Genomic DNA, 14,990 nt, shown 5'->3' with positions numbered 1-14,990 from the left:
TGAACACCCACAGCTCAATCATCAGTCCTGACACGACCTGCACACACGGTATGCAGCTAAGTAGGGCACATGCAGCCACAGTGTGCACCGAAAACAACTTGTCCGTTCCACATTCTACTTCCAGGACATTACATCACCAATTTGTCAAGCCTCTGCAGACTTACTGGCTATGGGCCATTCACTTATATAACGCACCAATAAATTCTAAACGAATTAGCCAAGAGTTCTACAGTCAATTGACGGCTCTTTCTCCACCAATGAGGTGACTATCTTAGAATGACATTAAGCGTCACCCTTCAGGCACTGTACTCTCACACAAGTCGAATTCAAACATAAGCCAAGCCGAATACTCTTTCAACAAGCAATGCTCAGTGAACAAATTCACCACTGCCAACCTATAGACACACAACCCAGCACTGCACTGAAACCACTACCATAACAGAAGAGTCTGGTTTCTATACACTGAATCACACAATTGTTCCTGATTCAAAATAATGCTTTCACTTTTCAAATTGTGGCTGCTGTGGGTCAATGTCCCTGCTTTATTTCAATTTATTGCACTTCTGTTTAAATCGCTTGTGACTGGTATGGATCTAAATACTTTGTTTCTGAGACAAAGGTGTCTCACAATTACAATGGTCACAAACTGTTCTCTTGCACCTGCCACAAGCCGAAGCATTGTACCCTGTGTACCAAGTGAGCTCTGTAAAGTGGTACTTTACACGTAGGAGGGGAGAGGGCCAAAAGTAACAACTCTACCACCCCGGACCCCCAAAGAAAATCACATGAAAACACAAAAGGGGTTGTAGAGTACACACTATTACACAGACAGACAAATTCATCCGTTGTGAAAAAACTGCCCTCACTCACATAACGAAGTATGTGACATGCTTCATCATAGGGCCTGCTTACAATACGCCCTGGTGTAGCCACACACAGGACAGAGCATAAGGGAGGGGAAAAAATAAATAAATTTCACACAACAAAACGTACGACCATATAATTCAACACCAACTACATGTAACATGATGAAAGACTGTGCACATCACCAAGTGACTGAAACTGATAGTGCGACAAAAAAGGGGTGCAGTCAATTAGAAGTGGTTAAAACTGATTAAGGGTGCCAACTAAAGAGAAATAATTTATTCAACGTTCCTTGGTACCCCTATCAGGATTAAAACTTAAGAACTCAGGATGGGTAATATCTAATGAGGAAAACAACGTTTCTCTAGACTTCCCTCCTCATACTGCGATAGTCAACATGTTTCGACCGATTAGTTATGCCTCAAAAGGTCACTCCGGTCTTCATCAGGACTGTCGCAAACAGTGTCACTTACGGCCCTACCGTATTTCGATTGTTGGGCCCCAAGAACCGAGCCGGTCTACCTAGATCCGTGCCCCTCTTGTTACGTATCGAGGTTGATTCCAGCAATCCAGCAAAACATTAACGAGTTTATGTAATTTATGAACTCGAACTGGTGTCCGACAGGAGGGTCTCCCAAGAACACAACTGTTCCGAGGGTTCGCCCTTGCGTGTCCGCCTGCTTTCCGTCACACCGCGTAGAAAAGTAAAAGTGGTGACCTTTCAGGATTTCTGAATAAATATTCAGGACATTCATTTCCATACATATAGAATAATTGCATGTCATTTAAAGGAAATCAGAACTGCCCATAATGGATCTTCTGAAACCTGATATTTTCGTAGCCCTCGTGGACTGGAGTGGGTGTGGTTGACCTGCACTTGCCCTTATGATGTGAATAGGTCATTGAAAACCGCACCAACATGCGTCTCTTTCTCCTCAGCTGGACTCCGAAGCCAGCGATATCTTAAAGGAACTGCAGGTGAAGCTCAACAACGTGCTGGATGAGCTCAGCAGAGTCTTTGCCACAAGGTAAGACGGACAGGTATCCAGGTATGGCCTGTGAACATGGAGTCAAGGCCAGCGCAGGGGAGGTTGGGCATAGGCATGGTAAACTTCTGAGGGGTTTCGGCACAGGCCTCTGTGGTCAAGATTTCAGGGCTCCCTTTAAGAGAGTTGGACGATCTCTGTGTCTGTGTCCGAGCGAGCCACGTGTAGACAGTGGGTGTCTCAAAATATGGTCTATGCACTAGTCATAAGACCTACCTAATTTAATAAACATAAATCTGCACTGGACTTAAAGGATGTGGTTTATTAAAATGAAATATTATAATATGGTTTTGAATATGAAAAGTTGTACTTTCACCTATTTACTGATTTGAAAGTTTGTACCTGTTTGAACAGTACAACATAGGAAATCATTACGGAATTTACATAGCATATGTATTTGTTTGCACCAGCTTTTGAATGTCGTCTATGTACGTATTTTGCAGACTTTGCATACCCCTTTTTAAATTTAATGAAAATAATAAAAAATACTGTATATCAGGGTTTAGCATATTATTTATATGTATAGTATGCGGTTAAGTGATCCTGTGACATTGTGGAAGTGCTCTTGCAACATCTGGCCCTGCTGCATGGCTTGAGGTTTAAGCCTGGGAATAGGCTAAAGGCATCTGTAAACGAGTGTGCGTGTAAGTGGGGGAATGCGAGAGGTGGATTGATGCAATGGAAAGACATGGGATAACAACCATTTTAGGGCTTAGCCATACCCAGATGATGTGTGCAATGTTTTTCTAACTCTGCCCCATACACGATCTTAGTTTCCAGCCTCATATTGAGGAGTGCGTGAAGCAGATGGGGGACATTCTGAGCCAAGTGAAGGGAACGGGCAGCGTTCCCGCCAGCACATGCAGTAGCGTGGCCCAAGACGCAGACAACGTGCTTCAGCCCATTATGGATCTCCTCGACAGCAAGTAAGTGGGAAGAGTTTTAAACGGTCTCTACAATTGTTTTAAAACCAGACAGGGCATGCTATCCTCAGACTGCTTCCTCTGTACTTTGGATCTGGCTACATGCTGTTAAAACTGTTCTTGGATTGTACGACACGTTGTCAACATTTCTGTTCTCTTCATGTGGAACGCATTTAATATTGCTGACATTGCATTTTATACCGCCAGTGTTATAAATGTTTATGGCAAATAAAATCGTTTTTTTGATGGAATTTTTTACTACAAGTCATGACTATAAATTGAATTGTTCTGTGCTCCAGCCTTGTATCAAATGTTATATTTAGCATCGCCTATGGCAATGTTCACGATTGCACTTCCTTGCGGAAGCAGTGCTGCCTGTTGTAGCACATAAGTAATCTGTTTACTGACCACAATGTGTGGGGGGTTCAGTGCTGGTTTTTCTATTCCCCTGTTATAGGTAATGCTTCCTCTGTACTACTCACACAGCTTCATCTGTACTACCTCCCTTCTGTGCGGTTTCAATTGAATCTGGACTGGTGGAGAATATCTTAAAAAGTTTTGGCATGTTGCCTGGAGAGGCCCAAGAGCTAGTCTTAATGTCTGTCCTTATTCCCAATTTCTGCCCAGCCTGACACTCTTTGCCAAGATCTGCGAGAAGACGGTGTTGAAGCGGGTGCTGAAGGAGCTGTGGAAGCTTGTGATGAACACGATGGAGAAGACCATAGTCCTTCCTCCTCTCACCGATCAAACGGTTAGTGCGACAGCAGACACCTCGAGCATGCACGCCTTTAATGTACATTACTTGCTGCTAACACCAACATCTTTCCTGATGAGCACAGTTGCAGTAGAGCAGGAAATATTTGCAGTCTGGGAGGAAATTCGAGGAAGCCCATTTGTGCAAACAGTAACAGCCAGGGAAGACAAGTATGCCTCCACAGTTGTGTCTCCCCTTGTAGAATGCTTTCTACAAAGTGACTTTCAGGGGAAAAACATGTGTACTACTCACACAAAGATCAGTTTCCACACAACACTCCACCTACAATAGAATCCATGCCTTATGGTGTGTATTCCAACCCCAACCAAAAGCCACATTAAGTTAAACTCAACCTCTGAAGAGATCAAATCGCAGGTTAAAGACCGCCAACAAGGATCCCAGCTGACTGTACCCAAGGTATTATTTACATAAAAGGTCACTTGCAATGATGCACCTAAGAGACTCGGCTGATTAGAGTGCTGCACCTTCAACTGCATTGTGGGTCAAAGGCAGAAACAGGAAACTGATAAAACGTGAGGTTAGCGGAGGCGCGCGCAGTGATCAATTTATATGCTACATATCCTGCTTTAATTAGGAAAAGAATATTTTTTTCTCCTAATGTTCTTCATTAGGCTTAACAAGTATTTTATCAGATATAAATAGTGCCTTAGAGTCCTTGTTACAATGCAAAAAGAACTCTGAGAGGGCCTGGTTCACTAGTGACTGATGTTTCACAGAGCAAATGAGCAGATCTGCATTTTAACTCCAGTTACCGTTGTCCCCTGCCCGGTAACTGCACTGCAAGTGTGGTAGTGAGCGTAGCCTTATGGAGATTTTCACTGTTACTTCAAGGAGGTTGGAACGTCACCTGTTAAGGTACATTTTGCAAACCTACTCCTTGTAGCTAAGGGTCTGATCTCTGCTTGCTCTTTATCGTCACCTGCTCTGTGCCTTCATAATGGCATTGTTTTGGTGAACAACCTTGTTGTTTTTTTTACCTCCAGTCCATCTTTCAGAATGATTCTGAGTCCTCCTTAAGTTTTCCGTTGTAGATTTGAGTTTGTTATGCCGAGGTGGATTTTTTTGTTTCTTGCAATACTCTATGGCACAATGATTCCCTTGGAAATCATCGATAGAGAGGCAGCTACTATTTCCTTCATCGAAGGAACAGTCATAAACAAGTTACCAGGTCAACAAGTAGTTTAGCTGTAAAGAGGATGGCTTGATGAGCTATGGATGTCCTGTTCTCCTGCTGGCTTACTACACATTTTACGCTGGGGACTTGTTAAAATGTTGGCATTACTAACTTGCAGAGGGCCGTAGGCACCGCAGATGTCTGCATGGAGGTCATACAAGTTCTTGTCACCCACGCATCACATTATCTAGTTATGGGACTATATGCATGCGAAATCTGGTTCTCATGGTATTAACATTTGTCTCCGTGATAAAGTGTTTACTAATAAAGAATCCATGGGTTTATGATGTGGAAAAACAGATCTATCAACTCCAGTGTTCTTGGATACAAATGCTTTTTCTAGTAGCAGACAGTTACTGGGTGGCTACTGTTAAATATTTGGTGATATCAATCTAGGTCAGAAAGGTGAATTTGGCTTCCAAAAGAGCTTTAATATAAGAGACTAGCTGAAAGGGTGTGTCCCAGGGCAAACCCAAAATAGGTCATAAATTGCTTCCCACTCTTTACAAGAACTATATTGTCGCATTGCTCGCTCAGGAAGCTGTAGTGAAGGCGCATCCTTCTGATTAATGAGGAAGACTTACTCAGCATCCGTTCTGCTCTTCAGAGTGCTCACACTACATTGCTCAGCAAGAAGAGCATAGTAGGAACTGTGTCCACCAAAATGTGTACATGCCACTTTACTCACTCCAAACTGTGACCTACTCTACATTCTGCCCCACAATAATCCCCTGTCCCTACTGGCTTGTAAATAAATAAATAGATCAAGATGCCCATGTAGTCAACCTCTCTATTCTCCTCCACTTTATAGTCCTACGAACATTACTGGATTGATCAGACGCACAATAATTGTGAAAGTCTGCTACCAAGTACACACTCCGTTATCTGTGCCAGTGGCAAGACTAATCATTAATCCACTGTTGAAACCCTTAGCAGCCATATTCTCTGATGTAATTTACCCATAATCTGTGCAAAGTCAATATCTGTAAGCAACTGTGTAAAACCATTGCAGTGTCCATGCTTGCCTGTGTCCTACATGCCAAAGTTTGCATTATGACCACAACTGTCCGGTAACCCTCTGTTGCAAATAGATTGCAACGTTGGTAGAAAGAATCAATATAAGACCTTGGTCAGCTTTTCATCCTTAGGAACCCGCGCTTCTCAGCTGGACTTGTGACACGCATGTGAATTGTATTCAAGGTTGTTTTCTCCGCAGTGCAGTAATACTACTTGGCATCTAATCATATTTAATTGCAGTGAGGTCCAAGGGCATCAGATACTCATGGATCAATATTAGGTAACATAACACTATCAGCATTTATTATTCAACTTAGAAAATTCCTTTTGAATACAAATGTTGCAAAATCCTTCCTGGGTAACTCCATGAAAACCTTTGGTACTATACCAAAAGCTGATTACCTCACTGTCTCCCCATCACACTAAAGCTCTAATTTGACTGCAGAAAGGCCATGCTTAGGTTACTGTGTACCACGACAAGACCTCTCTTGTGAGACATACACCACAGCCAACCAATACCAATCCAGAAGTTTTCTTTGCGAGAGCCAGAACGTCGAGCGCCATCCGAGACCCTTCAAATAAATGGAGAGGTTTACTTATGTAAAGCAACAGTTAAAAGTTGTTGTGAAGACTAAAGTTGCAGATTGAAGTTAATAACCTGTAAGAAGGGAATTGGATGAGTGTACAGACTCTTTTGAGAAACAAAGAAGCATAAGCTGAAAGAAGCCGGGGTAAGAGGGGGTGCAAAAGAGATGGATCAGGTTTCGACAACCTTGTTCATGGGGCAAAGAGGATGAAATAAGCTGAGAAGATGTATGCATAGGAGAGCCACATCACTGTGTTTGGTGAGAGTTGATCCTGCCCTGTGGAACCAGTGGTTTGCTGCTTCAATCACGAGTGGCAAGGTGATTATGCCAGTATTAATTAGTACATTATGCCTAGTTAGTACAGACTGATTAAATGATGCAAAGCTGTTTCATTCTATACAAACGGCTTTTCATAAGGTCATTTCAGTGTTTGAAACAGTAAGCCTTGGTAAGGTTTCGATTTTGTAGCTTTTCGGCTCAGGATCTGAATGGCAGGAGAGTCAATTTTAGGTTGCATTGAAGACCAAATGGATTCTGACTAGGATGTGTTGTATTGAGGTAGCGTATGGGTAAATAGGGTTTTGGGCAGTTGCTTCTGGTACGTCTGCAGGATGCGTTGATGGAAAAGATAGATTACAAGCCGGATGAGAGTTAGGCAAAGGATGGTGAATTTTGGGGGCAGTGAGTGGGAGTTAATGCTCCACACTAACACCAATTAAGTTATTTTGAGATGCGGGAAGACCCATTTAAGGGTCATTGACAGAGGGCAAATATAGAATTAGACTTAATAACATTTACATAATGTATTATTGGATCAATATAGAGCAATATAGACAAGGCATAGGGTTAGACAGTACATATAGATGAGATAGAATTAGACAGTACTAAAATGGACGTCATATATTATAGGACCATAATAAAAAATGTTGAGCTAGGGCACTTGGGTAGGTGAACCGATAGAGGGTTGTGTCCAAACTGTAGGACATGGTCTTTAGTGTAGATGAAACGTGACCGGCAATTCGAGTAAAGTTTGGAGAACATTCCTTTGAGGATGTAGAGAGAAAGTGTTGTAGTGGATGTTAAGGCCTGAGAGTAAGACATCTGCAGTTACCTATAAATATGTTTTTTTTTAAGTATAGTAAGAGAAAGTAAATGTTGTAAATATGGGGATTTGAGGTAGTTGTTGAAGATTAGAGTACAGTGTCTTCAGAACACAAGACGGGGTAGGAGGTGTAGAGGTTAAATAGATGAAGGGTTTGCCGAATAGGTGTTTTTGAGCACAGGTGGGGTAACAAGTCAAAAAACGATGGACAGAGTCGAAATGAAGTTGAGCGATAAAGAATGGATTTAGAGGTAAGGCGTGTAGAGATGGCTTTGAAGGGTACCCTAAGGATGGAGATTGAAGGAAAGGATGTAGAGAAATCTTGCAAATAACTTGTATGTAATGGCAGAAGAAAATTAAGGCTGGTGCTTTTGTGGGTGCTGATAAGAGAGTGATCATGAAACTAGCTAAAATAAATATATTGAGGTAGAGGAAGGCTGAGGGAAAGCATTGTGGGGAGGAGGCATACTGTCCTCCCCAAACAGAAACAGACTGAGAGGCCGTGGTTAGTTCAAAATGTATAATACTGACTATTACACTGACAAAAAGGTGAGTAATCCAACCAGAATGCATTAATCCAGTTACAAACAATGAGTCATAGAATAAGCATAATAACCCTAAGTTGGTGATGTCAACAAGGTCAAAGGTATGAAATCGCTTGGAAAGGATAATTTAGTGTAGGCGAAAAGGTGCATGTAGGGCACCACCAACTAAGTTTGCCTTGTGAGTGTGGTTCACGCTTATCATGGCTCTGTGTTCGAAAGAAGTCTCTCCAGTGTAGGACAGTCCAAATGCACAGCGACTAACTCGCATGCATGTATTCCGGATTGCTACCCAAGAGCTGTACATACACAGGCACACGCACCACGTACCATGCTGACATGGCAAATCTACACCTGTGTTTTCGATATACAAAAAAACGACACTGGCGGAGGGCGAATCCTCAGCCCTCTGTCCCTCAACTAAGTCAGTTGATTTACATATCTTAAAGTTTCTCATCCTATGCCTACTTCTGACCAATCTGAAGTTGTGAGGGAGAAATAAAAGGACGAGAGGTCCTATCCGCTTTAGAGCCATCAGCATCACAAGCATCTGTGTGTAAAGGTTGCAAGTGAAACATAGAGTTCAAAGTGAGTTAGGAAAAATAGCGTATACGCTGCATGTGTTTCAAAGGTAGGCTGACGAGACAGAGTGAAAATGGAGATGGGGGAATCCTCTAAAACAGAGCATTGAGAACTGGGTTGTCAGTGACGGAAGAAATAGAGTGGCCGTGGAAGGTAACTATGCAAATTAAGTTGAGGAGAATAGATATTTTGGAAGAAATGAGAAGGAGTGGCTAAATGGGCAGCACTGAGAGGAAGGGAGATTTATGGAGAAGCAGATAGTTGTGCAAACATTGGCAAGACTTTTTGTCAGGACATGGATAGGAGATGGCCTGGTGATTGAGGAGAAGGTAAGGGCCTCAAGGTGAAAGAAAGAAGCATGAGAAGGCTGACATAGAAGAGAAATGTGAAGAAAGAAGGTAAGAGAGTAGAGAGATAGAAGGTATATGAAATTGGAGAGTCTGAAGGTGACAGGAGATAGAGTAGGATGAAGGCAAGTGAGGATGAGGAGTATGAAGGTAAGTTATGCTAAGAGGAGAGAAGTAATTGAGAGTAGAGGGCATGAAAGTTAAGGGAGAGTAGGAGAGATGAGTCTTGGTATGAAATGGAGGAGACGGAATGGGGGATATGGATGGTAGGAGGTGGTGTTTTTGGGTACTGTGTGACCTCTGCAGTGCACGAACACTCGCGCTTTGACCACTCTGGTGACATAGGTTTATGCTGAGATATACATTAATGCTCTGCAGTAATGACACTCACATGACCCTTGTTTTTTCCAATTGCTCTGCTCTCCTTCAACGGCAGATGATAGTAAGTACGGCAGCTCCCTGTCTGTCTGTCTCTGTCTGTCTGCTATGTCCTGACTCCAATCATCCGGTCCATGTTTTGTGTAGCTATACTCCAAACCCTTTTGCCCCTCCGGCTCCCTCCTCGCCACCTCCATCCTCGCTCTATCCTGCTCTGAAACTGAGAAGCTTGGTGCCAGCTAATCAAGGTTTTTGCTAAATAAACACCCCTCTCACCCCAGATCCCTTTCGTTTAGCTACTTGGTACAACATTTCAAATGTTGGTTTACGCCTGTTATTTTCAATATATTTTCCGGCTGCTGTGCCCCTTTCTCGGTGACCTTTGCACGATTTCCGCTTACTTTGAGACTTGTGAGTGGAAGGATGGCACTGTAATACCTCAAGAGCCTGCTCCCTCCCCTGCTTTGCCTCACCCCATCCTACCACTGCTTCCTGGAGTTGACTCTTCCTCCCTCCCAGTTCAAGCATAAGTCCCCCGGCTCTGCTACAAGTTTGTTCAAGTCATGTTCACTGTCCTATGTCGCGATTTTTGCCCCTCGTTTGTAACGCTTGGTTTCTCTTTGATCCTCGCCATCCTTGTGTTTCATGGGTACTCTACATGTTCTTTGTGCATTCTAGCCCGTTAATGCCTTTGGCCTTGGCAGTTGAAACCGTGAAACCAATGGACTCATAATTTCTGTTGACACATGTTAGTCAGCAGTCTTGTTTTGCGCTAAAAGGCAGAGAGTAGCGACACCAGAGTTTTGTTCTTGGAAGGGAGATTTGTCTGTCATTATCCTACACTTCGATATCATGGCATGCCCTCACCACATATACTGCAAACACACTGCCATGCAAGCAGAACACTCACCTTTGACATTTCTCTTCACACCCATAGAGTAGCAGTTATTGCAAGCAGGCAACCAACATCTGGCTTGGGTACCCATTTATGCATTCATGTATGTGCAAAAATTAAAACGTATGTGCCTGTGGTGGCATCTAACTTGACTTACCAAAACCTGGTGTCGGGGTAAAGGCACACATGCATGTGCACCTCATGTTGCTCGCGCGCACAGTAGGGCCTAAATCCCATAATGCATCTGTTTTGGACCATTGATCAACTTTGCTGTGTTTCTACAGGGGACGCTCCTGAGAAAGCACGGCAAGGGATTAGAGAAGGTAATTGGTCTCCTGAGAGTTTGTGCTTTTTTTTTTTAAAATCATGTTTCCTGGAGCAGTGGAGCTGGGCTGGGAGGAAGAGGTAGAAAGCCAGCATAGTCAACCTGGTGGGAGGAGAGCAGCCTGGACTGAGGGATTTATGTAGGAGAGCAGCAGTGTAGGGATACGTGCCCTAGGGAAGGCAGTGCCATATGTGCGGGGCAGCAGATGTGTTTGAAAATAGTATGAGGGTAAATGTTTACTTTTTGTTACGCATTGCCAAACTACTCCAATATGGCAACCTCAAAGCGATTACAGAACGCAGCGCTGTAAAAAAAAAAGGGCATCTGGATATCTACATTGTTAGAGAGGAGTGTGGGGAAATGTCAGGATTGGGATGTGCAATGCACGGAAACAGTACTTGGGTGAGTAGCATAAAGTAGCACCAGGGGAAGAGTCAATAACAAGGACAGCACCACTGTCAGAGGAGCGAGGGATGAGAACGTGTTACTCCGGGTAGGTGCGACGATGGCGTTATCAAGAATTTTGACCGATGTTTGATGAGGGAAAGCAGTACTGTGAGAGGGGTCTGTGAATTGAGGGGTAGCATGGTTAAAGAGAAGTATAAAGTTAAATCAGAACTTGGTTGCAGACTTGTGAGTGAAGAAAACCCTTTGGTGATGGGTGAGAATGAAACTAAGCGCTACAGGACTGGGCTGTGAAGAGAGGAGCAGCACTGAGTGGGAACAGTATTGCAGACGTCCTGTGGAAGAACAGGAGACTGTTCTGGGAGACATTACTCTGATAATGCTTGTGGAGGAGACAACAGTAGGAGATGTGCGTAAGTGGATAGCAGCACCGCTGGGGGCCACGTGAGGGTGAGGAAGTAGTAGACCAAAAAAATGGTTGATCTAGTCATGCATTTGCCTCGCACTAATTAAATATTGCAAATAGATCAACTATTATATCACAAAGATATCTACACAGTTGCCCAAACTTTCTAGCGTGCATCTGTGTCTGGCTGCCTGATAAAGATATCAAAGTGCAGACCAGCATTCGGCACAAAGGACGAAGGCTCTAAACGGAGACGAGCAAGCCATACAAGAGTACAAAGTGCTCTTAGAAGCAACTCCAGTGATGTACCTTCTAAGTAATTAACGGGGCGTAGGCGGGGAGAACTGCAGCTGAGTCTGCAGGGTAGAAATAAGCGGCGGGTAAAGTTTTACACCAAAATGAGCAATTGTCACAAAGAGAAATTTTGCTCACTAAATCAATTTCAGTCTGACTATTCCCATGAGGCACAGGGTCAAGACTGATTTGCATATGGCTGGGTCCAAACTGGGTTGGCTTAGTGGGCAAAAGAACGATGGATTCAACCCAGATCTCTTGACTGGGAGAGAATGTTTGACTCATTCAGCATTCCGTCCATCATTTGTTGCAGTTACACTAAATCAATTTAGCATTTTTTAACAAATATGTTCAGAGTTCATGAATTATGCACAAATTCGTAATGTTTGCGGAATGATTTTGTCCAATGCCAGCCTGGAGCACCCTGAGGACCAGACCAACATGCTCCTCAAGCCAGGTACATTTGGGAAAGCTTTCAAGGACCTTGTATCCTGTTTTGCCTTGAACCAGGAGTTGTAATGGAGAAATGACTGGCTGTATGTATGTGGTCACAGAGGATATGTGTGATGCGAGAATGATGAGTGGAAACAGAAAAATATGGAAAGTGAGTTTCTCTCTGAGGGGACTGGAAGGCAGTTGGAAGCCATCCCTGCACCCTGAATAAAAAGTTGAACTTCATGTTTTCTTAACTCACTACTGCATCACAACATCTAGCAACGATAAATGATAAAACACCCTTACGTTCATTAGCCCATGGCAACCATAGACTGGTTAACAGGATCCTGGTGAAGAGGGCTGGCACTAGAACCAAAACACAGGGGAGCAGCATGAAAAAAGTGAACAGGAAGGGCCAATGCACCAACGGCAACACTTGCATTCTGCAGTCAAGTACTAGCTACCTGGGTGCTGAAAAGTGCAGGATTGTTAGGCACGGCCCATGCACTTTTGTGCAGTGAGAGGGGGCACACAAAAAACACTGGTGCCCACCACCTATAAGGATAATAGGGCTAGATGTTTGTAACAAGTTTGATTCAACCACCAACCTACTGCTTATTGGATAAATGTTGGAAAAGAGGCGTATTGAGTCCGCCATTCGGTCCGGCTTCTGAGTGGTTCAAGGTGTGACCTGCTCTAGTCCTCATTGGTTTCCTTATCTTCGGGTCCTTGGCATGCCTAAAGGCTGTATGTGTCAGGGCGTTTAACTGTAGCTCACTCGTTCAGCGTCCTTTGATATTATATGTCCTGCATGATGTTGCACTTGTCGCGCATGTCGGGTATCTGCATTAGATCCCCTAATTCCAAGAGGTGGACCCTGCAAGTGGCCATGAGATGCCATGTGTTATGGAAGACAAATGCACATTGTGGTCTCCAGGTGCCCGTGGCACCTCTTTCTTATGAAGCATGCATGAGGTAATTGAGTCCGAGACTCTCAGTGTCATTTTGACACCCCATTACAGTGCCTACGATTTTTTACTTTAAATCTCCCACCTCCCAGTCCTAAAATGTTGGCATGTATGGTTTGAGTTGACATGGAACTGGTGGATGTAGGCTGTGTGGGTGTCACTTGAGCTCGGAACAGAGGGGGCTTAACCTCCGTGCTCCCTTTAGGCCGAGGGTGTGCCCTCTGGTGACGGACGTGCAGCGGCTACTGATGTTTAGTGTGTGTCTTATGGCCAGGGACTGCCGGAGGACCCCCACCCTTCCGTTAACCAACATTATTAACAGGACGTGAGAGGGATTTCTTTGGAAGGCGGGGGATCTTTCGACCCCCCGGCCCTATTTATTAAAACATACAAAATAAATCATAAATTCAAATAAACAATATTTACACAATTACGCAGAAAATGTTACAATTGATATATACAGGTATTCAAATGGTTAACCTTAACATATGTCTAGTACAAGGTATTTCCTATCCGAAACTAACATATCAATCACATTATACAATATTTAATTTTTCTGCGTACCTACTTGGGCCTACGGCAAGGTCAATAACTGGTGTCAGATCCTTATCACGAAATCACGCCCTCCTGAAGGAGTGCGCATGTGCAGAGGGACCGTTTACCGTGGGTGCACACCCCCTCCCCGGTTACCCTCGTATGCCCTATTAACCACGCCCTTCCGTCGAAGTGCGCATTCGCAGAGGGCCCACTTACCATGAGGGTACTTTGGCCCCTCGGTTACCCCCGTATGCTCTATTAACTCCATTAAAGGGGGCCCTTGCATCTCTGCACCGTTTACTGGTGTCATTGTGCACGTGCGGGGTGGCCAACCAGCCTAGAGAAAGCGTGACTCTCCCCTCTCCCGCACCCATGTAGCCAACTGGCTGTAACTGCCCCTGGAGTTCTAGGAGAGACCACTTGTTCCCTCCCTTTGGGCGACCTCATTCGAGAATGGCGCCGCCCCCTAAGGACCTTAAATTAACTGCTCACCAATCATGACCTTACCGCCTGACCAAGGAATATCAATAAATACGACGATTGATTACCTGAAAACGGGAGAAAGGTCGAAGGAACAAAACGTATTGTCAGACACTCTTGTCATCCATAAACATTTGTAACAAAATTGTGAAAACCTTCATAATACACAATAACAATCATCTGCTTCAGGGGATGGTGGGTGGGAAAAATAGTTACAGCCTCCTAGAGGCTGGAAGGGCAGGCCGTGGCGCGCAGGAGTCAGAGGCAGACTCTTGCGCTCCACGGCCTATTAACCCTTCTTCGGGTAGGCCGGATCTAATCGGCCTGGGCTTTGTTCCCTTCGTGACCCGGAATTGTCTCAATCACTTCCGGGTCACCAGGGGACCCGGGGCAAGTGGGGGCCGATGTCGGCCCGCCTTTCCTTTCGGTCAACAAGACTTAAATCTGTGAATTTAGTGGATGTAAAGTTGATGAGGAAGACATCCCTGTCCACGGGAGCTATCTGCAGCACACTTATTTGCTGCTAAGTAGACGGGTCTCCCTCCCGCGTAAGACACGCTGCTCTTGTCTCGCGAGAGTGCGCTGGTCACCTGCAGCCTTCCGTTTCTGGTTCAGGTCGGCTGTCATGGGCGCCAGGTTTGCATAGCTTTACAAGGTGCAGGGCTATGCAACGGGAAATTTCCAATTTGTGAAACCAAACGTGGCTTAATTTAAGTGTCTCCCGCCTGAAAATGTCCCTGATTTAATAGAAGTCCGTGCGGAAATAATATTTCCCCATTTTTCTGTGTGCAAAATATCCACTTGCCTGTTATAAAAAGTTGAAGGGTCGCTGCCTGCCAGGCCTAGGCCAATACCCACCGCCTGAAGGGCCGGTGGTGCTAGAAATTGCCTCTGGATCGTTCCTAAGT

At 44.4% G+C, this 14,990-nt stretch overlaps 1 protein-coding gene across 1 annotated transcript in view; it reads left to right on the top strand.

Annotated features, from left to right (window-relative positions):
• Window positions 1-14,990, top strand: part of UNC13A (unc-13 homolog A) — a 173,247-nt gene that overhangs the window by 113,206 nt on the left and 45,051 nt on the right. Inside the window, exons 31-33 of the mRNA XM_078671634.1 lie at window positions 1,804-1,892; window positions 2,684-2,836; window positions 3,461-3,584. Coding sequence (XP_078527760.1) covers window positions 1,804-1,892; window positions 2,684-2,836; window positions 3,461-3,584 — 366 coding nt within the window. The remainder of the gene's footprint in view (window positions 1-1,803; window positions 1,893-2,683; window positions 2,837-3,460; window positions 3,585-14,990) is intronic.

The sequence above is a fragment of the Lissotriton helveticus genome, chromosome 12 (genome assembly GCF_964261635.1).
Source record: "Lissotriton helveticus chromosome 12, aLisHel1.1, whole genome shotgun sequence".
NCBI classification, from domain to species: domain Eukaryota; kingdom Metazoa; phylum Chordata; class Amphibia; order Caudata; family Salamandridae; genus Lissotriton; species Lissotriton helveticus.
Note: the sequence above shows the minus strand (reverse complement) of the source record. Positions and strands in the feature narration are given on the sequence as shown.